We start from the raw sequence: 26,940 nt of genomic DNA, 5'->3' as shown, positions 1-26,940 counted from the left end.
TCTGAGACAAGCTCCTGATAGGTGATGAGTACACATAATGAAAGAGATGGGATTCGCAGCATCTCTGTTTCATTTTGCTGTCCTTTAAATTCATCTCATTCCTCCAGACTATAACACTTGACAGTGCATGGAAGCCGCCTGCGGCACTTCAATGATCCTGCTGTATTCACATATGGAGAGATATGTCAATATATCGTAATATGGACTGTGTGCAGTTTTATCATCTTGTGTGAAATCTGACAGTATAGTCAGTTTTTATGTAGATATACAGTGGAAAAAAAAAGTATTTAGTCAGCCACCAATTGTGCAAGTTCTTCCACTTAAAAAGATAAGAGAGGCCGGTAATTGACATCATAGGTAGACCTCAACTATGAGAGACAAAATGAGAAAACAAATCCTGAAAATCACATTGTCTGATTTGGAAAGAATTTTTTTTCAAATTTTATTGGAAAAAATTTGGTCAATTACAAAAGTTCATCTCAATACTTTGTTATATATCCTCTGTTGGCAATAACAGAGGTCAAACATTTTCTGTAAGTCTTTGCAAGGTTGGCACACACTGTTGCTGGTATGTTGGCCCATTCCTCCATGCAGATCTCCTCTTGAGCAGTGATGTTTTGGGACTGTCGCTGGGCAACAGGAACTTTCAACTCCTTCCAAAGGTTTCCTATAGGGTTTAGATCTGGAGACTGGCTAGGCCACTCCAGGACCTTGAAATGCTTCTTACGAAGCCACTGCTTCATTGCCCTGGCTGAAGTTATGGGATGCTTGAGCAGTATGACACAGCCGGCAGTAAAGCTTTACAGAGCTGGGAGCCGCGCATGCGCTGTGACACGGGCTCCCCACGCTTTCGCAGTGAGGCTGTGTAGTTACCAGCTTCACTGCTCATGTGCTATGACGAGCAGCTCTGGCTGCACACAGTGAAACTGGGAACTTCACTGCACAAGTGTAGGGGAGCAGCTCGTCATAGCGCATGAGCAGTGAAGCTGGTAACTACACAGCCTCACTGCGCACACATTTTTAACATAAATGCAGATGTAGTAATCCTTAGCTTGTCAGATGGCACCAGAGTTTATTGACATAGCCATTCATCACGTTGTCTGGATCGCTACATGTGTACAGGATCAGAACCAATAACAGTACAGGAATACTGCACCTGAAGCACAATCAGTAAATGAATACAACACCAGAAGCACCATTAGTACATGAGTATAACATCAGAAATACCATCAGTACAGGAATACATGACAAGAGGCACTATCAGTACATGAATACAGCATCAGAAGCACTATCAGTATGATAAATATATCATCAGCAGTACCGTCAATACATGAATACATTACCAGTAGCATCATCAGTACAAGAATACAGCACCATAGCCACCATCAGGACATGAATGCAGCACCAGAATCACCATCAGTACATGACTATACCACCAAAAGTACCATCAAAGCATGAATACTTCACCAGACACAATATCAGGACAGGAATGCATCACCAGAAACCATGAAGTAATCACATTTTTTTTTTTCTACTCACTGCCATCCAAAAATAGCTTTATTTTCTGCACCTCTTTTAAAATACAATGCTATAGGGAAATACCAGGGTGTGATAACGACAACTGTTTTGCGCTGCAACTAGCACTTCAATGGTTTACAGTGTTTCTTTGTGGGGGAACTGTCCATGTTGTATCAGCTAATCGATGTTGAACATAGTAGGTTCAAATGACTCCTTTCTATGAATCATGACAGCCGAAAAATCATTTAAAGCATCACTATTAAACAAGATGGTGCGAAGAGAATGTTGCAATATCACATCCGTTTCTATATTGTGCTCATAAAATGCATAACACGGCTCCCGAAAATGGTGATGAAGGGGTTTAGTCGTCATATGCATGTAGCATCACATGTACTACAGTTTATGCTACAAATCTTGAAATGTTGTCTTTCACATTTGCTAAATATATTTCCTCCCATAAAACACATTTCTGACAGCGCTAAAAATAACAAAATTGAGCTGTTGCATTATTAAATACTGTATTTAGCTTCGCATAATGAGCAATATCTCGCTCGGGGTGACATTCAGATTCTATATCCTCCTTCATGAATATTGCTAATACCGCCAATAGTGGAGAGACAAGACACAATATCCTTTGGATTCTGTGAAATGTGCACATTCCTTCAGATAGTGACATCTGAAAAGGAATGGCTCATCACAAGACTGTCTGACCTCATAAAGTAAAACTATTGCAGAATTAGATTTTCCACTATTTTGTTGATTTTACACATTCTGTAGGGCCTGTGACTATAAATGTAACAGTAGATGCATTCTTAACATTTTACAGTAATGTTCCATATCCATCATCACCAAAAAAATGACCTAGTGTTTAAATCATTTGTTTAAAAAAATGGTAATTTATTTTTTTCATATCATAACCTTTATTTAGAAAAATAAAATTTGTAACCTTCTCATTTTTATACAGGCCACTGATAATTTCTTGCTGTCCTTTCAGGAAGATTTTTAATCAAATCTCTATGTTATAAGAGGCTGGATTAAAATGACTGATAAGACCTCTTTACACAGCTGATAACACAAGATCCACCAATCACAATAGGCAATGTCATAGATGACCCTGCTCCACCTCCCTTCACAATGACCTTTGCACTGGCTCATTAGATGCTTCAATACAAAACAACAGTGTCTGACCATTATGGCTAATATACATGTATTGTTTCCTGAAACAACAGGAAGTGGAAGTCTAAAAAAAGCTCCAGTGGCCAGTGTGAAAATTACAAGATTTCTATTTTCTATTTTCAACAAAAATTATAATAGGAAAAAATAAACATTGCCAAAATTGAAAAACAAATATTTAACACAAAAAGACAGATTTAAACAATAGGTCATTTGCTGAAGATCACTTCCTTTTAATAGTAAAGATAAGCAAATTAATTCATATTTAGTGCAAATCAATTCTTTTGAGGGTCGAAAGGTCTTACTGTGTTGCTCCCTGTCCGGTTGTCCACTCGCTTCAGAACGGTTTTCACTTCTGTTTTGTGACTAGGTCTCATGTGGTCACGTGAGGCATGATGCAGGTCATGTGACTACTTGAGGCCTGGTCAGCGTTGGAATATCCAGACAAAAGACCGAGAAGAAGACCTGTTTGAAGAGTAGAGGACCGGGTGAGGGGTGGGCCTATGGTAATACCTTTATTTGCCATTCCTCACTGTTACCGTCATTACTGAAAACCCCATTCTTGTCTAACTACCACCACTGTAGGGTCATAAAACTAGGCAGCAGTTGACACTTTGATTAATGATCTCTGTGATCGACTTTCTTATGAATCACTTTTAAATTATTGTGTTCTATTCAATTAACTTTATTTATAAGATTTCAGTTAGCAAAAATGAAAATTCAGCCAAGATCATATTCTGAATGGTATATACGTAGATATGCCCAAATCTTTTCCGCAGCTCTTAGAGGTTCTACTATTAAGAAAACTCTCCTATATGTCAGTCTTTCTATACTATATTTTTAGGGGTTGGTTTAGAGTAAAGCCAATGGATTATGGATTTTTCTACAATGCTGCACACCTCTATCCATGTGATTGTTTTCTGTATGACTTATTCCAAGATCCTAATTCGAAATCTAATAACTTCATACTGTCCACAAAGGTGGCCATACACCTTCTGCATTTGTCAGCTGATAGCCAGTGCAGCCAACAGCTATTTGTCCTGGCAAAAAGAAGAAGAAAAATTATCTTCAAAGTACTTTTCCCTTAAAATTTTTTTTTATTGTGCTTTAGACTTCAAACTGGGGTAATCTGAATAAATGGCGCTCTCTCAGGCCCACGCCATTTTGAATGCTTGCTCACTTTCTCAATGCCTTTTCGGACTCATACACGCTATTTCAAGGCCTCCTTCTGCCTACTCAAAACACATGTATCCTTGTCTGCATTTGTTCTCAATAGGGAGAAGGGAGTAAACTGCTACTAGACACCTCTTTCTTGCTGTAGCTCGTCCCCCTTGTGAACAAAGGTTTGGGTGAGTTGAAATTCAACATGGCGATCCTTTTTTCCTTAACATTTGCTTAACAAACGTTGGCCAAAAACCTAATGCACATATGATGGCTGGCCAGCTGGTTGTGACAAAATTAATGAGTTCAGCCATTATTAGTCTAATTTGTATGGTCACCTTGAGTGTTTTATTGCACTTCGACTTTAGTAATGTTGACCCTTTCTTAAGATTGAAAAAGACTCAAGATTACTAGAGATTAAATATTGCTAGAGATCAGGTACTGCTGTTGTCAACCTGGATCTAGTGTAACTAGAGTCCGATAGTCGTCGGAGCAAAGTTTGGAAATGGACCCCACCTGCATGTTGGTCAGATTACAGGCCCTAGCATGTCTAAATCCTATAAAGACATACGTGTTGCCCCCCATAATGTAATAATGTACCCTCTCCTGTGCTAATTTCACCTATGCTGGGCCACTTTCTGGTATAATGTCACCCATCCTCTGCACCTTCCTATAATAATGTTCCCCATCCTGAGCCCATTCAAGCTATAATGTTCAACATCTTGGTATAATGTCTCCCATCCTGAACCCCTACCAGTAATATTGTCCCTTATCCTGGTGTAATTTCCCTATCCTGGCCTCTTCCAGTAATATATGTCACCCATTTTGGTATAATGTCCCCCTTTGTGAGCCCCTTCCTGGTATATTGTCCCCTATTCTGGACGCCTACCAGTAATAATGTCCCCCATCCTGGTATACCGCCCCTATCCTGGGCCCCTTCCTGGTATAATGTCCCCCATCCTGGACCCATCCTGTAATAATGTTCCATGTTCTGCCATTTAAAAATCACATAAAACAAACTCATTCTTTTCACCTTTACCCACTCTGACGACTTTGGCATGCCTGATATTGGCATAATGACGTCACTGATATACGCCGCCTGTGACTGGCATGCCAACCTCAGTTGCCTGCCTCTGATTGGCTGGCAGCATATATTGCAGTGGAGGGACTCTGCGCTGCAATACATTTCAGCTGAATATGAGTCCTTAGACACACATCCAGCTGAAATAGTCACTGATGTCGGGGGGCTCATCCTTCCGCCTGGATCCATGATCGTTTCGCCTCTGAAGGTGTCAATGTATTATGTAAAATTCTCCTTTATCAGCACAAATGACAACTTTGAAGGAGACGTTTCTTCCTACATCCTAATTCCCCAAGAGGAAGTTATCTTTTTTACAGTGGAGCTACAGCCCTGTCACCAGTCACTGTTGGTACATGTCTAACAGTGAGCATTTTGGAATTATTAATGTATATGAGTTTAAGAAAAAGAAGCATGAAAAATAAAAAGAGAATAAAACCAATGTAGGATTATGTAAATGAAGTCAGAAAAACAACATTACTAATAACTTAAGCATTAGCAGACTTTGTAGTGGCTGTGGTTGGATGTGTGGGATCCGTCTCAAGGGAATATGTTCCCTTTAATGAACTCCTACTGACCGGATGTGGTACTATGGTTAAATATTATAAAGTGATGGTGTGTACCCTAATTTCATGGTATATTTTTTTTTCTTTTGTGTTCTGTTTTAGGAAATAGTCAATTTCAACTGTCGAAAACTAGTGGCTACTATGCCTCTATTTGCTAATGCAGACCCGAACTTTGTCACAGCCATGCTCAGCAAATTGAGGTTTGAGGTTTTCCAGCCTGGAGATTATATAATCCGTGAAGGAGCAGTTGGGAAGAAGATGTATTTTATTCAGCATGGTGTGGCCGGTGTCATAACTAAATCCAGCAGGGAAATGAAACTGACTGATGGATCATATTTTGGAGGTCAGTATGATTAAAATGGGGTGAAAGTCCTCTTTACAAAAAAATGCTAATCGCCACAGGTAATAAGGTAAGACAAGAATGTCAATGCTAAATAATAAAAAGGGAAACTCAAATGCAAGAAATGGTCTGATCTGTCTTGTTCCAGTTTCTTGTATTGTATTCATTTCGCTATCATGTCTGCATTTACATAATAAAATCTCAGGTCACTATCCCCCGACAAAATCAGCTTCCTCATCTCCTGCTGCTATTTCTGATAGATTTTTAATCTTTACTACATATTTAAAAACACCATTTTTCAGGAGAAGAAATATAAACGCTTACTTATTTGTTAACCCCATAGCTCCTTCACAACATGCTCAAATAATACGGTATATATTAATTAAAATTTTAAATAGTACATAATGATTCATATAAAAAGTACAACTCATCCTACAAAAAAAAAAGAGTTACCGTATATACACTTTGGGCCATTTTTAGGTTTAATCGCTTTTAAAGGCTCTAAAAAAATATTCCATTTAGATATTCAAATAATTTTGCCTCTATTTTTCAAAATACATGGGGCTTAATATATATGTCATTAAGTTATGCTTTTTTTTTGTTTATATCTGGGGATTCTATTTTTACATTTTTTAATTTATGACCACAAAGGACCACTAAAACATTTTAAATTCCATTCCTCTTTCCACGTAAGTTATTTTTATATTCTATATTTATATGAAATAAATATATATATTATATATTTTTACATTTTTTATATTGGACTTTGTTGGGGGTGTGTGGCTAGAAACAGATTTTGACTGTCAATATCTATTTTATTTTTGCTATTTTTATTAATTTATTTACCATGCAGCATCCCCCCATAAGGTCTTAAAAGACCTTTTTAATATATTAATACATTCTTATTATTGCTGATTTCTCCTGTAACTGGGGCTGGTATATTAGTCACAGTTACAGAGGAGTTTAAGCTTTCTGCCTGCTCAGCAGAGCTGACTAGGTCTCTTAAGACCATGCTGCTCCTATTACCTCCCTACACCTAGCAATCAGATGTTCAGAGCTGTGTATATCGAGATCAAGAAGGCGAGTATGGTAATAAACCATGTTTATCTTCTCTTTGGGAAGCTTCCCACTCTCACAGCTGCACAATCTTGTGCTAGCTGCTTACACTGCATTGATGTTTTAGAATGTCAGTGCAGAGTAAAGTGTGGACTGCCAGGATGTTTCTAGTCTATAGGCAGTCCAGAAGTAGTTAAATGAGTAATAAAATACCCACATTGGTCCTAAGTAAGTTGAAAACATTGAGATGACATTGAAATTGTACAGGAGAAATTAGCCACAACACTCCAAGGAATGCAATCAGAAAATTATATGTAGTGTCAGCATAGAGCTCCAATATGTACAATGTCCAACATTTTGCTAATTTATATTAAATGTGGAGGTAAACCCTCATGTAAAGAACAAAAACCAAAATAACCGACACATGGTGAGCATATAATGCAATATAGGAAATAGAAAAAATAAGAAAGAGAGAAAAAAAGGCCAGTATGGTAAAATAATTATTATGCCTATTTAAAATATAGTTGAAAATGATATAATGGGAAACTGTGGTTAATATACTCTGTTAATCTGTCATAATTCACATATAATTTGAAGCTTCCAAAACATGTTGCCAAAGTTCATCAGAAATTCTAGACCTGTTTGGATTGCATTACTTTGATATTAGAATTACTAAAAGTTTTTTTATCGACCCCTACAATAAATTGATAATATTTTTCTGATTCTGAAATGCCATTAAAGGAAGGACAATGTAAAACTTTTGTTTTAAAGTTGCACACAATGTTGAAAGTTCTAAGAGCTTTTCTGAATTTGTTCATAATAACGTAAATTGTATCTACATAGTTGATACATGAAGATAAATTACACTGTGAGTAGAATTATTAGGCAGTGAGTATTTTGACCATATCATCATTTTGATGCAGATTTTCCAACCCCAAACTGTATAATTTTCCAACCCCAAGCTGTATAATCTTGAATGCTTATTGGATGAAGGAGATCAGGTGATGAGTATTTTTGTAATGAGGAGGATATAACACCCTTTTTCAAGGTGTGCAGAATTATTAGGCAGCTTGTGTTCATTAGGTAAAATGGGCCAAATGAAAGATTTATCTGACTCTTAAAAGTCAAAAATTGTTACAAGTCTTACAGAGGTGCCCTAAAATATTGGGGCGCGATCACAGAACCATCAAAAGTTTTGTTGCAAACAAAGTCAACAGGGTTGCAAATAAAGTGCTGAGAAAAAATGGAACTGCCAAAGATTTGAGAAGAATCAAGCGTGAAATGACCCTGAAGCCATTATCCTCCAGTGCTGTCATATTCCAGAACTGCAACCTCACTGGAGGCCAGAAGTACAAGGTGTTCAGTGCTCAGAGACATGGTCAAGGTAAGGAAGGGGGAAACCCAACCACCATGAAGCAATATACAGAATTGAAAATGTCAAGACTGGGACAAAAAACGTCTGAAGACAGATTTTTAAAAGGTTTTATGGACTGATGAGATAAGAATGACTCTTGATGGACCAGATAGATGGACCCGTGGCTGGATCAGTAACGGACACAGACCTCCACTTCCACTCAGACACTATAAAGGTGGAGGTGGGGTACTGCTTCTGGGCTGGTATTATTAAAGATGAGCTAGTTGGACCTTTTTGGGTTGAACATGGACTCAAAATCAAGCCCTCAAACCTACCGCCAGTTTTTTGAAGACACTCTTCAAGCAGTGGTACAGGAAAAAGTCAGCATTTTTCAATAAAACCATGATTTTTATGCAGGACAATGCTCCATCACGGCATCAAAGTCTCCACTGCTTGGGGTAACTTAAAAGGGCTCAGACTGGTGTAAAAAATAAAAGAACCATTTCTCACTTTTACTGATACCCCATAGCGCCTATTTCAAAACTTAACTAATTCCCGCTGATCTCTACATCTTGGTCACATTTCAATACATCAGAAATGTCTGGAAATGTCTGGTGAGCCAATCACTGACTGAGATGGATGATCGATGTGACTGGTGTTTATCTATTGAATGGCTATTTCTTTTTACTTATGGTGTGTTGAGAGGAGACAAGGATGTAGAGACCAGCGGGAACTGGGTAATCCCTGAATTTGGGAGCTCATTAAGGGTACGTATAGCTTCACACAACATAGAAAGCAAAGTTGGTTAGAGACTATGAGGGATCTCCATTGCTCTGCCAAGAACCATTTACTACAAGATTTCTAATCAGAGATAAGTATATCTTCCTATTATAAGGAAGCTGTCATTTTATGTTTATTTTCTATTTTTTAAATATTTTATTAATACATGCACATTGGTCACAATGGTTGGATCCCGGCCCTAGCTTTTGTATTGAAGTGTCTAATGAGTGTGTGCAAAGTTCATTGTGAAGGGAGGAGGAGCAGGGTCAGCTGTGACGTCGTCTATTGTGATTGATGTATCCTATGTTATCAGCTGTGTGTAGAGGTGTTACCTGTCATTACAAGGCTAGGTGCAGACAACTCTGTATTCACTCATTCGATAGAATCGGACTGATTATGCTAATCACACTCTGATCAGAGTTTGATCAGAGTGTGATCAGAGTGTGGTCAGATTCTTTTGGATAAGGAGAAGATGGAGCAAAAAATTTCTCCATCTTCTCCATTCTGTCAGTCCGTGGAAATCGAAGTACATTCAGATGTCCTCTGAAATGCTATAATATGTAAAAACTGAATATAGGAAATTGGAACTACATATCTTCTGTAGAAAACATGTTAAAAAATGAAGGCACTTAGCACACAAATTGGCTAATTCGTGTGAGTCCAACAGCCAGCGACAAGATTTGGACCTTTAATCTTTGAGACCCTAAATCTAACATTTTGCCTCTACTGGGCTAAAAAGCGTACTCCTTTGTTGGGACCATAAACCTAACATGATGCCAATTCCAGGCTAAAAGCCTACAATTATATGGACAGGTAAGAGCAAGTCTTAGGCTGATCGGAGGAGTGTTCAGTCAGAAGGCATGTACTACAAATATCAATAATAAATAGACCTTGATCCTACCTGCCCATATAATTATAGACTTTTAGCCCGGAATTGGCATAATGTTAGGTTTAGGGTCCCAACAAAGGAGTACGCTTTGAGGCTGGCTATTGGCTCATACAAATTGGCCAATTTGTGTGTTAAGCACCTTCATTTTCTGACATGTTTTCTACAGGAGTAATGCAATTAAAATTTCATATCTTACTACATAAAGAGCTTAATGTTGAGGTGAGTCCGAGAAAAACATCAGCTGACGTTGGAACAATGACTCTGTTGTTGTAGATGACGACGATGAAAGGGAAGATTTTCCTATTGAATTTTTAAATAACTTAACCCCATCAGGCATGCCAAGTCATTGCCTTAGACTTAAAGTGGGGAGCATTATTATGTTTTCGAGAAATTTGAATACAAAACGAGGACTCTGCAAATGGTACACGATTAGTTGTAACATCATTGAATAGAAATGTTCTTGAGGCAGAGATTTTAGCAAGATCAGCTGAAGGTGATAAGGCATACAGAGAGATTTCCACACAATCTGCCCTGGGCAATCCACTTTTTTAATTGGCGAACGTCTCTGTAATCTTCTAAATTTTATTTTTGTTTTCTGTAATGCCATTTACTAATTTATTAATTATGACAACTTTGTTGTTTATTGTGTAAAAAGGCTGAAAGTGAATAGACATGGGTAATTTGAGTTAGTTTTAATTATGTAGAGCACACTTTTCTAGCTTCGAAACTTATTTGTCTCAGAACTCGGGCTGCTAGTATTCAATGTTTTCATACTATAGCATTTTAGAGGACATCTGCACAGCCCCATAGAATAACATCAGTCTGAGCAAGATCAGATGTTTTGTTAGGTCAGACTCCAACCAAAAATAAGGCCATCTACACAAGCCCTATTAATTCCTCTGATAATGAGGAGCCTTGCTCAAAACTCTTGCAGAAAGGACAGAAAATATGGGCTAAAAAAATCCCTAGCAGCCAGTGTGAAAAATGCCAGATTACTATTTTTTTTATTGTTGAAAAAAAAATGTTAATACAGGTAACACAAAAACCTGAATTAAATTCTCATTTTCTGATGATAGTTTCCCTTTAAATAAAGTTCCGTAAACCTAAGTGGAACAAAATGGTCAAGATTCAAAATGTATGAATAAATGCAATTTAAGAAGAATGTTGTATACTTAGAAGTGTTGTCTTTTACATTCATAGATGAAAATAAATTAACATGGAATAAACCTTTTTTACTACTGTTTTGCAGAGATTTGCCTTCTAACAAAGGGTCGTCGAACAGCCAGTGTGAAAGCTGAGACTTACTGTCGGCTGTACTCGCTATCCGTGGAGAATTTTAATGAAGTACTAGAGGAATATCCCATGATGAGGAGAGCCTTCGAAACTGTTGCCATTGACAGACTAGACAGGATAGGTATTATTTTTTTTTACCTATTTTTTCCATCCAGTTCCAGACAGTGATGCATTTAGTGTGTTTAGTCTATAGAAAAATGCATTTTTTGAGGCCAGCACATCATTCATCATCATTGACAGTGCTTTTATGCATGTGCATGCTGGATAGGTGCTTTCTTCTATATTGCTACATGTATTACTGCTTTTATTGACAAGGATTGATGGACAAAGCAGTAGAAAGTTCATCTACTACACCAATTTCCTGCTTAATGTATTTTTTTTTGCTTTTTCTTAGAGCACATATGAGGATATGAGGGTTGGGGTCATCTGGAATTATTCTTAGAAATAATGACATTTTTTTCTTTATTTTATATTTAATTTGACCAATATATTTGGAACCAGTTTTATGTTCACATTTAGATGAAGTCTTATTGTATATTGGTCATTATAAAAAAAAAAACATTCTTCTTGGTTACATTTTAGGTATTTTAAGGCTGTTTTTATTTTTCTGAACTTTTTCATTTCTGGTTCACCCCACACAAAAGATTGGGCTAATAGCACACCCCCTGAGCCACCTAGCCATTAAGTTATGTGCTATCTTCATAGTACTGCACGTTTCTTAAATGAGTTAAAGCCTGAAGTGTTCTTTAAGATACTCTATGTCATTTTTTTTCTTAAAGGGAATCTGTCACCACTTTTTACCATCTCATCTAAGAGCAGCACACTGTAGAGACAGAGACCCTGATTCAAGTGATGTGTCACTTACTGAGCTGATTGCAGTAGTTTTGATAAAAAACACTGTTTTATCAGCAAGAGATTATCAGAGGACTAGTAAACCTGATGCCACATAGTCCTACATTTTAATGAGCTGTAAAACCACACCCCCACCACTGATTGTCAGCTTCCTGCCTATTCACAGTGTACACAAAAAGCTGCCAACCGGGGGTGGGGTTATTCAGAAAGCTGGTAGATCTGCAGCAGAGAAAACAGTGATTTTATCAAAAGTGCAGAAAGCAGTCCAGTAAGTGACATATTGCTAGAATCAGGGTCTCTACCCCTACATTGTGCTGCTCTCAGATGGGGTATCAAAAACCTGGTGACAGATTCCTTTTAATACATGAAACATAGGTTATGGGTGATGAGTAAAATTTGAGGTGGCCAATAAGATTTCTTTTATAGTAATGTACTGCATAATGATCAAAAGTTCAAAGTTATTGAATAAGTTGGTGTTATAGACTCTGTGCCCCAAATAGTAAGAAAATGGAAAGAAGGTCTAAATCTGTGAGCTTGCCTATAGGATGCAGGTATAGTAGTCTCACCCAGGCTTACCTACTTACAGATATTCCATTGGGGCCTAGGAGCTTCATTTCATGACCCAAGCCCATTTTTTAAAGATGATCGTATTAATAGATTCTAGACTTGGCTGTTGTTGTAATCAAATTTTTCAAATGTCTGATTTCTTGCTCAATTTTTCAGTGTTATCTGTTACTAATCACCTTAGACTCTTTTCACTCACTAACATTAGACGGAAGCCTTCAAAGTTTCTGTTGGTTTGAGCATTCATTGTCGTTCGTGACCTATCCAGTTCTACACCTCTCAGTGTCATTATACTGTAGTTATAGAGATTATTCATACCTACAAATATGTCTACTTCTATTTTGATAAATTCATCAACATCCTTAACATAGAGATGTACCAAGCGGCAAACAAACAGCCAGTGCACTTAGCTATCAACATACCGTGACAGTCAGAAGCTAAGCGGCCGATCCATTAAGACTGGCTCCTCGGAGTAGGAGGTGCTGAATTCATTAAGAGGTGCATGCCACTTAATAAATTTGATGCATGTCCTCTGTGCCCCTCCGTACCTGAAATGTTACTTCAGTACTCAAGGACTGGAGTAACATTTCTGGACTACAAAATGCCAGCAATTTTAACTAATTAGACGGGACGATGTGGTAATGCCCCCTCCTGGCTCCTCCCCAGCTCCACCCATTTCGACAGAGCTAATTCAAACTGGCACAAATACAATAAAAGTTGCAAAATTTTTACGCAACTCCATACCGCTCAAAATTTTTTAGACTTTTTAAATCTGTTATACCAGTTTTTTGGGCGTAATAGCTTTGATGGTCCGGCCCCTAAGGGCTCCATTCACCAAGGTGTTTTTGCCAGAATACTAGCGTAAAACACATTCAAGTTGCTCAAAAAATTAGCGACTTTTGATATTTTTGTGCCAGTTTCGGCCATCTCCACCAAAGTGAAAGGAGTTGGGGTTGAATAGGTTGTGGTGAAACCCACCCCGATAATTTCAACAAAAGTTGTGGCGTAACTTACACCAGAAAGGTTACTCCAGTCCAGTGATAAGAGGCACCTAATTCATTACATTGTGTTCACCTCTTAATAAATTTGGTGCATCTTACTCCTGCACGCCCATCATTAACATTGGCATATGAAACCCAAGCCTTGATAAATTGGAACTTTATTGCTGCAGTAATAGCATCTACGCTGTGCTACCATAATAGAGCGCCATGGTTGTTCATTTGGTGCTTGTTACATTTATACCACGCCTACAAACTATTAATGGTTATGTTTTTTTCACATAATAGAAAAAATGATGAATATTTGAAATGAAATGGTAAAATATACGTTTTATGTTTGTAACTTTTGACATCATTTAGACTAGTATATATATTATATTGTGTATATATAATATATTTATATGTTGTGTACACGTATAAAACTGTGTGTCAGTATTCTCGTGCTTTAGTTATCTTTTAAAGGTTCATATAGAGATATAGCAGAGCTACATTTCTAACTTCCCCTTGGAGCTACATCCATCTGTAAAGTTGTCTTTGTCCAAGGTTTTTCCCTGTCCTCGGTAAAATCTCACATACCCGTGATACCGTAATGAGCTGTGACAGTCAGCTCTGATTTATAATTTTATGAAAAAATATGAATATACCGCATGACCGCCTCCTTGGCAATCTCCTCCTCTACCAATGCGCAGGCGCTGAACGCAACCTGCACTTGCGCAAATGCAAACTGCAAAATCTCTAGTATCTGATGAAGCTCTAGACACATTCAACACCTGCACAGAAGTAGGGACAGAAAAGGAGACGTGACATGGCATGAGCAAGTGATTAGTGTTGAGCTAATTTGTTCGGCATTTCAAATTCGGGTTCATGTTCGGGGTTCCGGCTTGTTAGCCCCCAAAAAATCGGCACCGCCCATGAACATCCCTGATTTGCCACGCTGTCATGCAGATATTCTGTATGACAGCGTGGCAAATCAGGGATGTTCATGGATGGAACCGATTTTTTGGCACGAACAAGCCGGAACCATGAACCCGAATTTGAAGTGCTGAACAAATTCACTCAACACTGCAAGTGATCACCGCAATCTTACTTTTATGTCGAGGTCACCACATTCATTGTCCACAGAGTAGAGTGATGGACAGTTAGTCGGCAGCCTTAATTAGCACAAAAGGTACTTTTGCTTTGACCAACACAATTTTCCATTTTTTAAGGCATTTTTTCTAAAATCTGATACAGAAACAGACAAATCATATCTACTGATCTTAAATGTTTTCCAGTTTTTAATATTAATGGCCAAAACATTAGATAAATCATAAATATGTGACCTGCCACTCAGGATCCTCAATGATCAGCAGAAATGTTCACGCACTCCTCCACTAAAAAACGTGAAGCAACACCATAAAATGTTTTTTATCAACATTGATCTTCAGGTTCCCACCGTGCCCCTACTTCCCAGCTTCCTGCAATCCGGGGGATGGAGCAGTGCAGTGCGCTCCCAATGGTTTACAAAACAGGCCTACAGCATGGTTGCACCGCTTGACCAAACTGCATGCCATCTGAATCAGCAAACTGTGGTAGCATCATGGATGCGCATGGGCGCTGACGCTGGCAAAATCCAATGATCCGGATAGCTTCAAAGCAGCACTTACAAGCTCTATTGGAAAGAAATTGTAAGCTTGCACTCCTTGCCTAGGAGACTGACCACCACTGATGGACTGCAGTGGTGGCCGTTAACCTAGGTAGTGAGTAGTAAAAAATCTTGAGATCGGGTAGGTTTTTTTAATAATTGGTAAATTGCAAAGTTGCTTGATTTTACAAGCATTTTGTAATTTTAACCATTTATGATGTTACGAAAAGCCCTTTACTGTTCATGTAGAAATGCTGATTACTGCAGCTCAATCACATTCAGGAGAGCCGTTGTTGGTCTAAAGTAACAGATCTGCTGATTTGTAGATCTAAGGTTCAGATCCCACCAACTACATATTATGTCTTAGCCTAAAGATAAGCATTAGGGTAAAACCTGGAAACCCCCTTTAAATGTTGTGATAACATCAACATTTGGCACCAATGAGCCATCTTAAACTGTTGAGTACTTTCTTTATTTCTCTAATTTGGACCTACAGACTCTGAACCATTCTCGTACACGAAGCGCATATTTCACTGGGTTCCATGATGATAATTTTAGATTTCTATACTTCAGCTACTCCCGATCTTTTCCTAGTTGTACACAACATGCAGTGATTGACTCTGGTTCATTTTTTCCATTCCCATATAACTCTTCAGCTTTCAAAGAGTAGCAGTCAACATAACATTGTTGCATTGTTCTGTCCAAATCTTCTATATCAGTAGATTTCGGCACGACTTTCTTAAATGTTAGCATTTTGCTTTTGTCCTAGGGTTCTGTCCGGGCTGAAGCACCTCCTGGTCTCTGTAGTCTGTGTCTGTGGCATCAAGATCTTGACTTTTGTGTCTGCAATGCACCTGCTCCCAATCGTTATGTGAAGTTCTTATTTCTTGAGTGTTTACTCCTTTGCTTTTTGCTGTCTACCCACTAGACACTTGTCGTGAAAATCATCAGTTCTGTACGCTCAAGGGCAGTGACTTGTCCTTAGCCTTGTTTTAACTTTTAGATATCTTGTGTTTTCTGTTTGTAAACCATAATTCTTCACATTTAGCATATACATTTAGAAAGTTAGAGGCAGACGAATAGGTGAATGACCATAAAATCTGAATCGGTTTGTCTTCCATTTTTTCTATGGCGACACAGGTTTGCAGAGGAGATGTAGACTCAAAATGATAGGAAGCTTTTAATGAAGCACATTTGCAAAGTTCCATAATTTTTTAAAAAATTTAAATGAATTGCAGGAGTAAAATAACTAGTTACAAGGGTGGCAGTTACTTGGTCCTCATCTCCTTAAAGGGGTAGTCCAGGCTTGAGGCTCGTCTGCCGTTACCCTCTGTGACTGCACACTTGTGAATCCTCACAGCGCGCAGTGTTTGTGTGATGTCAGGATTCTCCGGTTCCAACAGACTTGCAGCGAGGCTGCACAAGTCTAGCCGGCATGTGACCGCATATTTGCAAATTGCATACTTGCGGTCACGCGCCTGTCCTCTCTTGGCACCAAAGAATACTAATATTGCCCACATGTACAATGATTGCCGACTTGAACCTCAAGCTTGGATAACCCCTTTAGCACTATGCCTGCTATTACTACTTTTTCATATATATTAGCAGAAAATATAAGGAGTTTGCATCATTCTACTTGATGCTTTTTGTAACAATAGTGTAACTCATCTGCAGCCTCGGCCTTAAAAAATTAAAAACTAGCCTATTAATATTTACACCTTTCTTACAATGCTTATATTATATAAATTCCTAAAATCATATGGAAATGGATGGCCCCTTCTAGTTTGCCTTTTATGCATTTCTGAGCAACCAGTAAATTAAAGTAAAGATCAGTGTCGGCATTTCTGGACGCCATTTATACTCATTGGCAAGTCTAAACTTTTCGTCTATTCATACAACCTTTTAGAAATGAACAGCAAACACAAATTGTGGAGGTACAATCTGTAAGAGCGAAAGTATCCAAATTTCAGTTGTTAAATGCCTTATCTTAAAGAGGAAATCTAAGTAAATGCGTCTTAAGTTGTACACATTGATGAGGCTAGCTTAGAATTACTTCCCAAAATAAAGAGACTACAGTGCTTTACAGACATCCCAAATAGAGATGAGCTAATAAATTTGAGCGGATTTGAATTTTACTCGAATTTTACAAAAATCCAAATTCTCCAAAATACGCCCACCAGCCACCATTTTTCTGAACTATAATGGGACATCAAAAGGTTAAAAAAAAGTTTTAAAAAATCCAATACTTACCTCACCACACACCTCTCCAGTACCTGCACTAATCACCTCCACCCGTCTGGTCCTCACCACATTTTCGCATTGAAATCTTCAGACCTCCCACACTGTGCTGGACTACCAACTGTTATGGCGCTTCGGACAATTATGCACATGCCAACATGAAGCTGACGGCGCATGTTGTGACGTCATGACATCGTTGACCTCCCATGTACTTGCGCAGAACCCTACCCGGTGCCATGACAGCCGGAAGTCCGGCACAGTAGAAGAGGCACAAAGATTCAAACGTGAGCGGCGGGGATCAGAATATGCGGTGAGAACCAGATGGAGGGTAAGTATACATTTTTTTTTTCTTTTACATATTACGTTTATTATGCTCTAAAGTCTTGAGAGACCCCACAGCATAAGGGACAATAAATTCGCAAAGCATAACTTTTCCGTGAATTGAATTTTGCATGAAAAACTGTATGAACAGGCAAATTTGAATTTTGCTTGATCTGCTCATCTCTAGTTCCGAATTCATTAGCATTGCAATATCTCTAATGCAGGGTCTCCATCTATTGACATACATATAGGCATTGAGAGAGTGACATTTGCTGCAGCCATATACAAACAGCATAAACATTTCCCAAAAGAGTATTCAAAAAATTTTTTTCAAAGCGGATTATTTTTTGCCTTGTACCTAAGTGCAAGAGGCAACTATAATGACACGTCAAGAATGACGGCTGCAGATGTGAAGATTGCCATAGTCCAACGGCCTTGGAGAATCCATCTGGATGCAGGACTGAGCCTTGATATAGGAAGTTTTTGAAAGTATAGCCGATATTTTATATGACACTTTTAGTTTATAATTAGGGATGAGCAGACCCTTGCAAGTTCAGGTTCTGGTACCCAACCCAAACTTTATTCCAAAGTTCGGTTCGGGTACCAGAACTGTATCTGACCTTGAACCAGAACCTGAACCCCATTGAAAACAATGTGGACCCGAACTTTTGATCTGGAGAATATTCTCTCTCTCTCCTCCCAGACTTTCCCAGGAACTGCGAACATTGCAATGGACTTCCAGGAGAAGTCCGTGTTCGGCGTTAAGCACCAGACACTAACTGTCCGATACGAACCCCGAACTTTCAAGTTCGGGTTCGCTCATCTCTATTTATAATGATATATCTCTAGTTATTCCCATATTGGGACCAAACATTAGTAAAGCTACCGAGGACTTGATGAATATTTAAAGACCCTGTTGATGGTCCATTGTTGGAAGAGAATGATGAAGATCTTTTAAACAATTTTTAAAACATATATTTAAAATGAATCAACCAGTTATTGAACACCTGGCGGAAGAAAACAAGTGAATAGACGTAGATTATTTTTTGTAAGTGTGTGTTTTCTCAATGTGTATTTCTAGTTTTGACGTCATTTGCAAAAAATAAGGAGTAACACAAAAAAAATGTCCTAAACCATTGCTATTTTGAGCCTAAGAGAGAAATGGTTATCTACCTGAGGCAGTAACTCAGTACTTTCATCTTTATGCCACCAATACTTATTATTATTATTTGTGAATTTTGACGCAGGAGGATTTTTTTTCCATGTATTTATTTACAGTATCCACTATTTTATATAAATCTTTATTTTCTAAAATAGTTTTTATCAGTTCCAGACATTTAAATAAGCATTTTTCAAAACTGTAGAAATAATCTGTTTTTTTTTGCAGATTTTATCATTGACAAATTAGATAAAGGGAAAAGAAGACAACTTTACCATTTATTTATGGAGCACCAAAGAAATAGATTTCTGTTCTTAGAGAGTCATAAATTAGCACTGGAGACAAGGGCAGTGACAGGGCAATAGATTAACATACGGAAATGTCTTTCCTCTTGAGCGAAATAAGACAGTATTGGTAAAATGGCATAACTGGATTGTGCGATAGATCTCTTGCCATTGAAAACTACTCTAATAAGTCAGTTTGCTTTTCAACTTATTTAGAGATATTTATGGTCACTCACGACTTTGCACCACTTACAGGGGTTGGCCAGTATTTTTTATGATGGCCTACCCTAAGGATACGCCATCAATATCTCATTGGTGGGGGTACCACAGTCTGCATTCTCACCGATTAGGTGTTTCTGACAGCAACTTGAAGTTCTCTGCCGAAACATAGCAGCTCCATCAAAACAATATTGGCCTCAGTTGTGTTTTGCAGGTTCACCCCCTATTTAAGCAAATAGGGGGTGGATCTGCAGTATCCAGCTACTATAGAAATGACGGAGCTTCTATGTTCCAAACTTTCGGCTCCTGTCGGCAACGCCTGGTCGCCGGGAATGCTTAGTGTCTCTTCCCTACCAATCAGATATTGATGGCCTATACTTAAGAGAGACCATCTATAAAAACGTAGTAGTCAACCTCCTTAAGTAGCTCTTATGTTTGTATTTAAAATTTTGCCAAAATTTTCTGACATTTTTAAGTTGGCTATAAAGAAAAAAAACAACTTTCATTCTCAAGATAATATACTTACCCACTTTATATTTTCCTGAAGAAACAGTCCATTAGAGAAGAATACCTCTATAGTGGGGAATCCAAAAACACATTTCACAATTTCTAGATTCCATATGGACTGGACCAAAAATCATAGAAGGCTGAGGGTGTTGTCTAAATGCTCTTCTGTGGTACAACATTTTCCAGTTGTTTTTAGATTTTTTTATGATTTGTGTTTTCTTTTTTAATAATAGTTAATTTTTGTTTTTTTTCAGTAATAGTTAAAGCAACAATTGAAAAATAACTAATTAGGTTTTATCATTTTTTATACTTTTTTATGGTGCGCAAAACTTAGAAATAACCTTCTAAGAACAGAAAGTGTGATTGAGTAGTGTGTTTTTTTCTTGTTTTTTTTCATACTTTCATATACATTCGTACGGTGATCATACATTTTCCTTTCTGTTGTATTGTGCTTGTAACAATGAATGGAAAACCTACCAAAACATCGCACATAGATTTACACTTTAAGTTGTAATAGCTGAATCTAAACATTTTTAATATCTGGATTGAACACTTACATTTTAAGTTACGATTCAACGGAAGAACAATTAAAAAAAAAAAATTAAGGGTAGAAAAACATTAAAACGTAAAAAAAATAATATGTGAAAAAGAACAAAACACATTTTTAATTTTAAATAAATTTAACTTAAAAAAAAAAAAAGACGTTTTCCATCATGTCATATTTATCCTTTCGTTCTCCAAAAAAACGTTATCCACGTTCATCTAAACTGGTGAAAAAAAAAAATCTATTAAAGAAAAAAAAAAAGACATTTTATATTTATAATGTTTTATTTTTATTGCAATTCATATTCAGGCTTCAAAGACGACTTGGAAAAGAAATTCAGGTTTGTTCATGTCTTCCTCAAGCAATAGCCGAAAAGCATTAGTTTTCTTTTGTTAACGCTTTCTTACATAAATGCTGTCTTTACTCTCCTATTAGTACTATGCTTCTCATTAGTTGTACTGTTCTCCTTAGAAAATAAGTCAGATTTCTCCGCAAGCTTGAATGCATACTAGGTAGTTTGAGGTTTGATCTGAATACAGTGCAACAGCATGATCTTGTGTGTGGCTAGATATGGTTCTGCTGAAAGTTGGTGAAAACCTGTGGGCATTTTCACCACCAATCGACCACTGCTTTTTCCCATTTTGTCCTGTGGTATGTCACCTTTTTCTTTGCAATCTCCACCTGTTCACCTTCACGTGGCAACTTTTGATGTGCTTCTATTTTTTATTATTTTATTTTAAATACTAATGACAGAAATGAATACTAATCATTTGGTAGGACTTCCTGAAGCCTATTTTATGCTACATTAAGAGTGCTGTATTTTTTTTTTCCTTTGCATGCATTTTTATTTTCCAACGCTGCAAATGTGGTTGCACCAAGTGTGAAGTGATTGCATAGGAATTTGTGATCTGGAATGTTCAGTCCTCGTTGACTGGTAGCATAACATAGGCTACAAAAAGAATTGGGTTCTAAATCTGTTTTCCTTCACAAATATTGTCTGTATTTGGGCATTCATTGGTAATGCTTTATGCAGAAAAGAAGCTTAGATTAGAATTCCTATAGATCACAAAGTTTAGGGTCAACAGTATTTTTGTAATAGAATTTGCAAAAAATGGGGAACATTTCTAAAAAAAACCCATCATCCTGACAACATTTTTTGTCTGCAAAACTTGTTCAAAGTTTACTAGAGATGCATCAAATTCCCCAAGTGGGTGCATGAATATATGGGAAGTCGGAGCAAATTCTATATGTTGGAGCATGCTCGCTGATACCTAAAATGTTGCAAAAATAAATAAAATGTCTCATATGTGACTTTTTGCCCCATTAGAAAACCCTCTCAAAGTGTACGAAAGACCAGGCCTAGGTAGGTTGACTGTTTTGTGGCATAGAATATGTTGAACATAAAGGAAAGCATGCAGCTTATGGCGGCCAGAAACTTTTTTTTAAATATGGCATACATGTATCTGTGATTATTTACTGTATACCGTAGTTTTTTATAAATATGGCCCCAAGAGCTTCCACAGTATCAGAAAAGTTTTGGGTTCACACTAGTATCATTTTTTTTAAATTTGTGAATCTAAAAGATGTTTATACGTAAGGGGTTAAATTGGACTTCTTCATACAGAGTTTTAGAGCTATCTCTTTGTAGCCATTAGAGATGAGCGGATCAGGCAAAATTCCAAATAGCCTGTCTGCTCGGATTCTCCCAAAAAATTTGATTTGCAGAGAAGATATTCTCCATTAATTTAATGTCCCTTATTATGATCTGGGGTCTATGCAGAAACCAGAGCTTATAAAATATAAGGTGTAAAAAGAAAAACTTCATACACATCTTACCACTCACCTCTTTAGCCCCTCCGGCCCTCACCGACACCTGTCCGGTCTTCCCCACATTATAAGGTCACGATGTACACAAAGAACTTGTGTGCATATGGGCAGGACCATGCCAGTCCTCATCAGAGAAGGAAGTCCTAGGCTAGTGTGAGAGGCTCAGGGATTTCAGTTCGAATAGTGGCGATCACAAGATGCGGTAAGGAATGACCCGGACACTGTCAGTGACTAGCGGAGGGGTTGAAAAGGTGATTATAAGAATTTTTGTTCATTTTTTTAACACTTTCATGGGCCTATATGGCCAGTGGCCTCAATTTTGCTGAATCCGTGTAGAATTGAATTACAAAAAAATCCACATCTTGGCGAATGTGAGTTTTTGTAAAATTCGAGTAGAATTCAATTCCATTGGAATATATTCGCTCATCTCTAGTAGTCACCACTTGCAGGTGCGGCAGTGATAACAGAAATCGCTTGCATTTATTGTGCCAAACGAATAAAATTAGCACTAGTGCTTCTTTTAAAGTAAAATTATGGAAATCTCTAAGAATTCCAGTGTACAAAAGCTGCAGGTAGCTAATGAGTATATCTGCACATTTAGTAATAATAACGGAAAACAACAATAGTCAACACTATACTCAGTGTGGTCCCCCAGCGCTCACTCACAATCTCGCCCTATAATTACACTTTCCGAAAGGGCTATGTCAAGACTTATAAAGATAATGTATGCGCTAATGGCAATTATACAATAGAAAAGCTAATAAACATTACAGATGTGTGCTAACCTTACATACTAATGTGCCTCTTGTAAAAGTCAAAATGTTCCAACTGGTAGTGACCAAATTGTCCAAATGGATAATTCAAAAGGCAGGGAAGTTGATGACAGATAAAATTAAAAGGACTCTGTCAGCACAGGATGACTGTTCAGACTAAGTCCCTCCGCTCGGTTCCTAACGTCCGGGCCCATCATTTAAATACACCTTCCCACCTGCTTGTTTTCCCTCAACCTCCACCCCTGTCTTCATTAATTGACAGCTCTGGGTTCGTAGAGCCAGAGAAGGGTGGAGATAGATGGAAACCAAGCAGGTGGGAAGGTGTATTTAAATGTTTAGTCCTGCCTTGATGCACCGAGCACCTGCACTTGGTTTCAACAGTCATTCTGTGCTAACACAGTCCCTTTAAGTCCTTGGAGCTCAGTGTGGTAAAACACAATATTGAGAGCTCTCCAGCTGGTGGTATCTCTCCCGATACACAACTTGCACTGCTCCAGTGACATCCCTATTAGTACAGAGGCCTATAAGTACCAAAGTTGTATCCTACACATTTTGAATAGTGTAATTATAGTAATATGTAAAGAAATTAAGAATGTAAGGATTTTGAAATCTCTTAAAGCCATATTTAATTCACAACAGAATGTAGATCACAAATCAGAAGTTGAAAATTAGACATTTTTCCATTTCATTTGAAAAAGTAACTCATTTAGAAATAGACGGCAGCAACACATGTCAAAAAGTTGGAAAAGTTTTAACAAAAAGGTTGGCACTAATGCAAAACAGCTGGGGGACCAATTTTCAAAAAATTCACATGACTGTGTATATGAAGAGCATATTAGAGAGACAGAGTCTCTCAGAAGCAAAGATGGTCAGAGGTTCACCATTCTGTGAACAACTGCATCTAAAAATTGTGGAACAATTTTAGAAAAATGTCTTCAACATAAAATTGCAAAGACTTTGAATATCACACCATCTACAATACATAATGTCGTCAAAAATTCAGAGATTCTGGAGAAATCCATGTGCACCAGGCCATCAGTCAATATTGGATTCTCATGATCTATGGATCCTCAGGTGGTGCTGCATTATAAAGAGTAATGATTCAGTCATGCAAATCACTGTATGGGCTCAGAAATACTTCCAGAAATCATTGTCTGTGAACACAGCTCACTGTGCAATCCACAAATGCAAATTAAAGCCTTACCATGTAAAGAAGGTCTTGCATAGTTAAGCCTGACAATGCTAAACCACATACTGCATCCACCACACCAGCATTGTTTCCGAGAAGAAGAGTTCAGGTGATGATCTGTGCACACCTTTCACCAATCATAATGAAATGAAAAATCCGTCAAAGACCCAGGACTGTTGAGCAGCTAGAATCCTACATGAGCAAAAATATCACAACATCCCAAAACTCCAGCAATTGGTCTCCTCACTTCCCAGAAGTTTACAGACTGTTGCAAAAAGAAGAGGGAATGATACCCATTGGTAGATATGTCCCAGCTTCTTTTACATGTTTTGCTGTCATGAATTTCTATATATGTTTATTTTTTTCAAATGAAGTAGAAAAATGTTTAACTTTCATCTTCTGCTCTGTGTTCTGTTGTCAATAAAATATGGCTAAAATATATTTCCAAATCATTGTATTCTTGTTCTCATTACATTTTACATAATGTCCCAACTATTTTGGAATTTGAGGTGTATAATTTCAAGGCTATGGACATTTTTGCTTTTTTGCATGTATTATCTTAAACAAAACATTTCTATTATTGGTTTTGTTAAAACTTTTTCATCATTTTTCTTCTGCAGCTTACTTGTATTACAATACATTGCAAGCTTCTTGATAACTTTCAGTATCAATCCCAACATTCTGCTTACTATGACTCATACTCCAGCCCTTTCTGTCTTTTGCTGAATTTGAATCTAAGCTACATTCTAACTTAGTTAGATATTATCAAGATTGATTAGATTTGCATTCGGGAGAAGAAAAACTGACTCAAAACTTCGATTGACACTAATCAGCCTAGAGCAGCTTGCAATGTATTGTGAAATATGCAAAGTGCAGAAGCAAAGTTATTAAAATGTTTTAATTAAAACTAATCCTTTTTTCACATAGCACATGCAAAGCTATGCAAAAAATGGGAATGTGAAGGGAAGAATTCAGTCATTATATTCTAATTCATGATGCAATATGCCAAGTAGCCCTAGCCTAATGGGGAAGAAATTATGTAATGGGACAAATATGCTATGATTTTATAGACTGAAGAATGATATTCTCACGTTTAAAACGACAATTTTTTAGTGTTCGCAAAAAGCTTTGCGACCTAGACAACTTCAAAAAGTGTATCACATCTATTTTTATGGTCTTATTCAAAACCATAATTTGCAAAATAGTGGCTTAATTAAGCTTCTATTGGCCTGCAGCATTCTAGACAGGATAAAGCAGGTATTGCCCTTCACTGCCATGTCATGGAAGGCAACTGACAGCTTACCCTGAGCACCTTTATGAGTGTTTGTCACTCCAAGTCTTCCTTGAGGGAAGCATCAGTAGATTAATTAAACCTTCAGTTTAGAACTACTCTGAGAGGCTTCTACAAGAATTCAGAACATACTTACGCTATGCAATCTCAATCCCTTGGTGGTTTTGATTGTCTAGTACAATATTTATGTCTTGGCGAGATGGTTATCTAATTTATTAAAGATTCACTCGTCAATTGTTTTCTGTTCTGCATTTTCTGTTATATTAATATTTATATTCCAATATTGCATCTATGCTATATTCGTGTGAACTGGAATTTTAAGAAATAAAGGATAAGGTTGGGCATGTAACATGCTTTTAGTAGGTTATCGTTATATCACTATAGCAGGCAACTAATCTCATATTATTACTTTTATAATGCACTTTCAGTGAGCACTTCCTCCTTGTTTGTGCACTTCCAGTTTTTCTCTTGCAAGCTGCATGCCAATCACATGTTGTTGTGTTCACCGTTATTGAGGGAAGGCTGTAAGATCATGTTTTTCAAAGGTTGTGAGTTCTTTTGAGTAGACATATGGACAAGAAACTACCTTGAAAGAGGATACACAGGATAAGAAACGTGTCTACTTTCTTCCAAAAACAGTGCCACACCAGGTTGTGTATGGTATTGCAGTTCAATTATATTCACTTGAATAAAGTTAAAAGAGTTGTCCAGGCTTGGGGTACATGTCTGCAGTCACTCTATGTCATAGCAGAATTGTGAGTCCTCACAGTGCACCCTGTCAGGATTTTAAGGTTCTGTTGCTGGAAGCATGTAGGCGCGTGACCGCAAGCATATAATTTGCATATGTAAGGTGATGCGCCAACTAGACATTCGCGGCCTCGCTCAGAGTTAGAGTTAGAATTGAGTCTAGTTGGAATGTATCCGGAAGTATGCAAATTGTATACTCACTGTCACATGACCAGCCACTTCCAGCTCTGGAGATTCCTAACCGTGTGCACTGCTCTCGCTTCCCTGAGGATTCAAGAGTCTGCAGTCACACAGAGTGACTGCAGACTTGTACCCCAAGCCTGGACAACCTCTTTAAGCTACAGTGCTTGCCTCTCAGCTCATGGGCTACAATACAAGTCCATACTATGAGCCTATGATGAAGTGTTTTTACCACCACATACTTGCCAATTTTTCTTGAATGTACCCAAAGGGTCCTTGGAAAGAGTAGAGACCTCCTGGAGTCTCAGGAGAACAGGCTAATTTCCCAGGCACTTCTAAATCTCCCTGAAAGCAGCACCTCCAGGAAAATATTTGAGTGTGAAACCGGGATGCCTCTTCATTAACCTAAGCCTTG

The 26,940-nt window shown here is 37.8% G+C and overlaps 1 protein-coding gene across 2 annotated transcripts in view; it reads left to right on the top strand.

Moving 5' to 3' along the window:
• The window catches only part of HCN1 (hyperpolarization activated cyclic nucleotide gated potassium channel 1), a 526,503-nt gene that overhangs the window by 475,075 nt on the left and 24,488 nt on the right, over positions 1–26,940 (top strand). The window contains exons 6-9 of one of the 2 annotated variants that reach the window (XM_073680308.1): positions 5,599–5,839; positions 11,165–11,329; positions 20,828–20,858; positions 21,846–21,881. In XM_073680308.1, coding sequence (XP_073536409.1) covers positions 5,599–5,839; positions 11,165–11,329; positions 20,828–20,858; positions 21,846–21,881 — 473 coding nt within the window. The remainder of the gene's footprint in view (positions 1–5,598; positions 5,840–11,164; positions 11,330–20,827; positions 20,859–21,845; positions 21,882–26,940) is intronic. The other variant, XM_073680307.1, reaches the window with a different exon arrangement.

This window comes from Phyllobates terribilis, unplaced genomic scaffold (assembly GCF_046119375.1).
Source record: "Phyllobates terribilis strain yellow unplaced genomic scaffold, ASM4611937v1 Scaffold_1__5_contigs__length_1240528914, whole genome shotgun sequence".
Taxonomy (NCBI): domain Eukaryota; kingdom Metazoa; phylum Chordata; class Amphibia; order Anura; family Dendrobatidae; genus Phyllobates; species Phyllobates terribilis.
The sequence above is the reverse complement of the archived record's forward strand: the minus strand, read 5'-3'. Positions and strand labels throughout refer to the sequence as shown.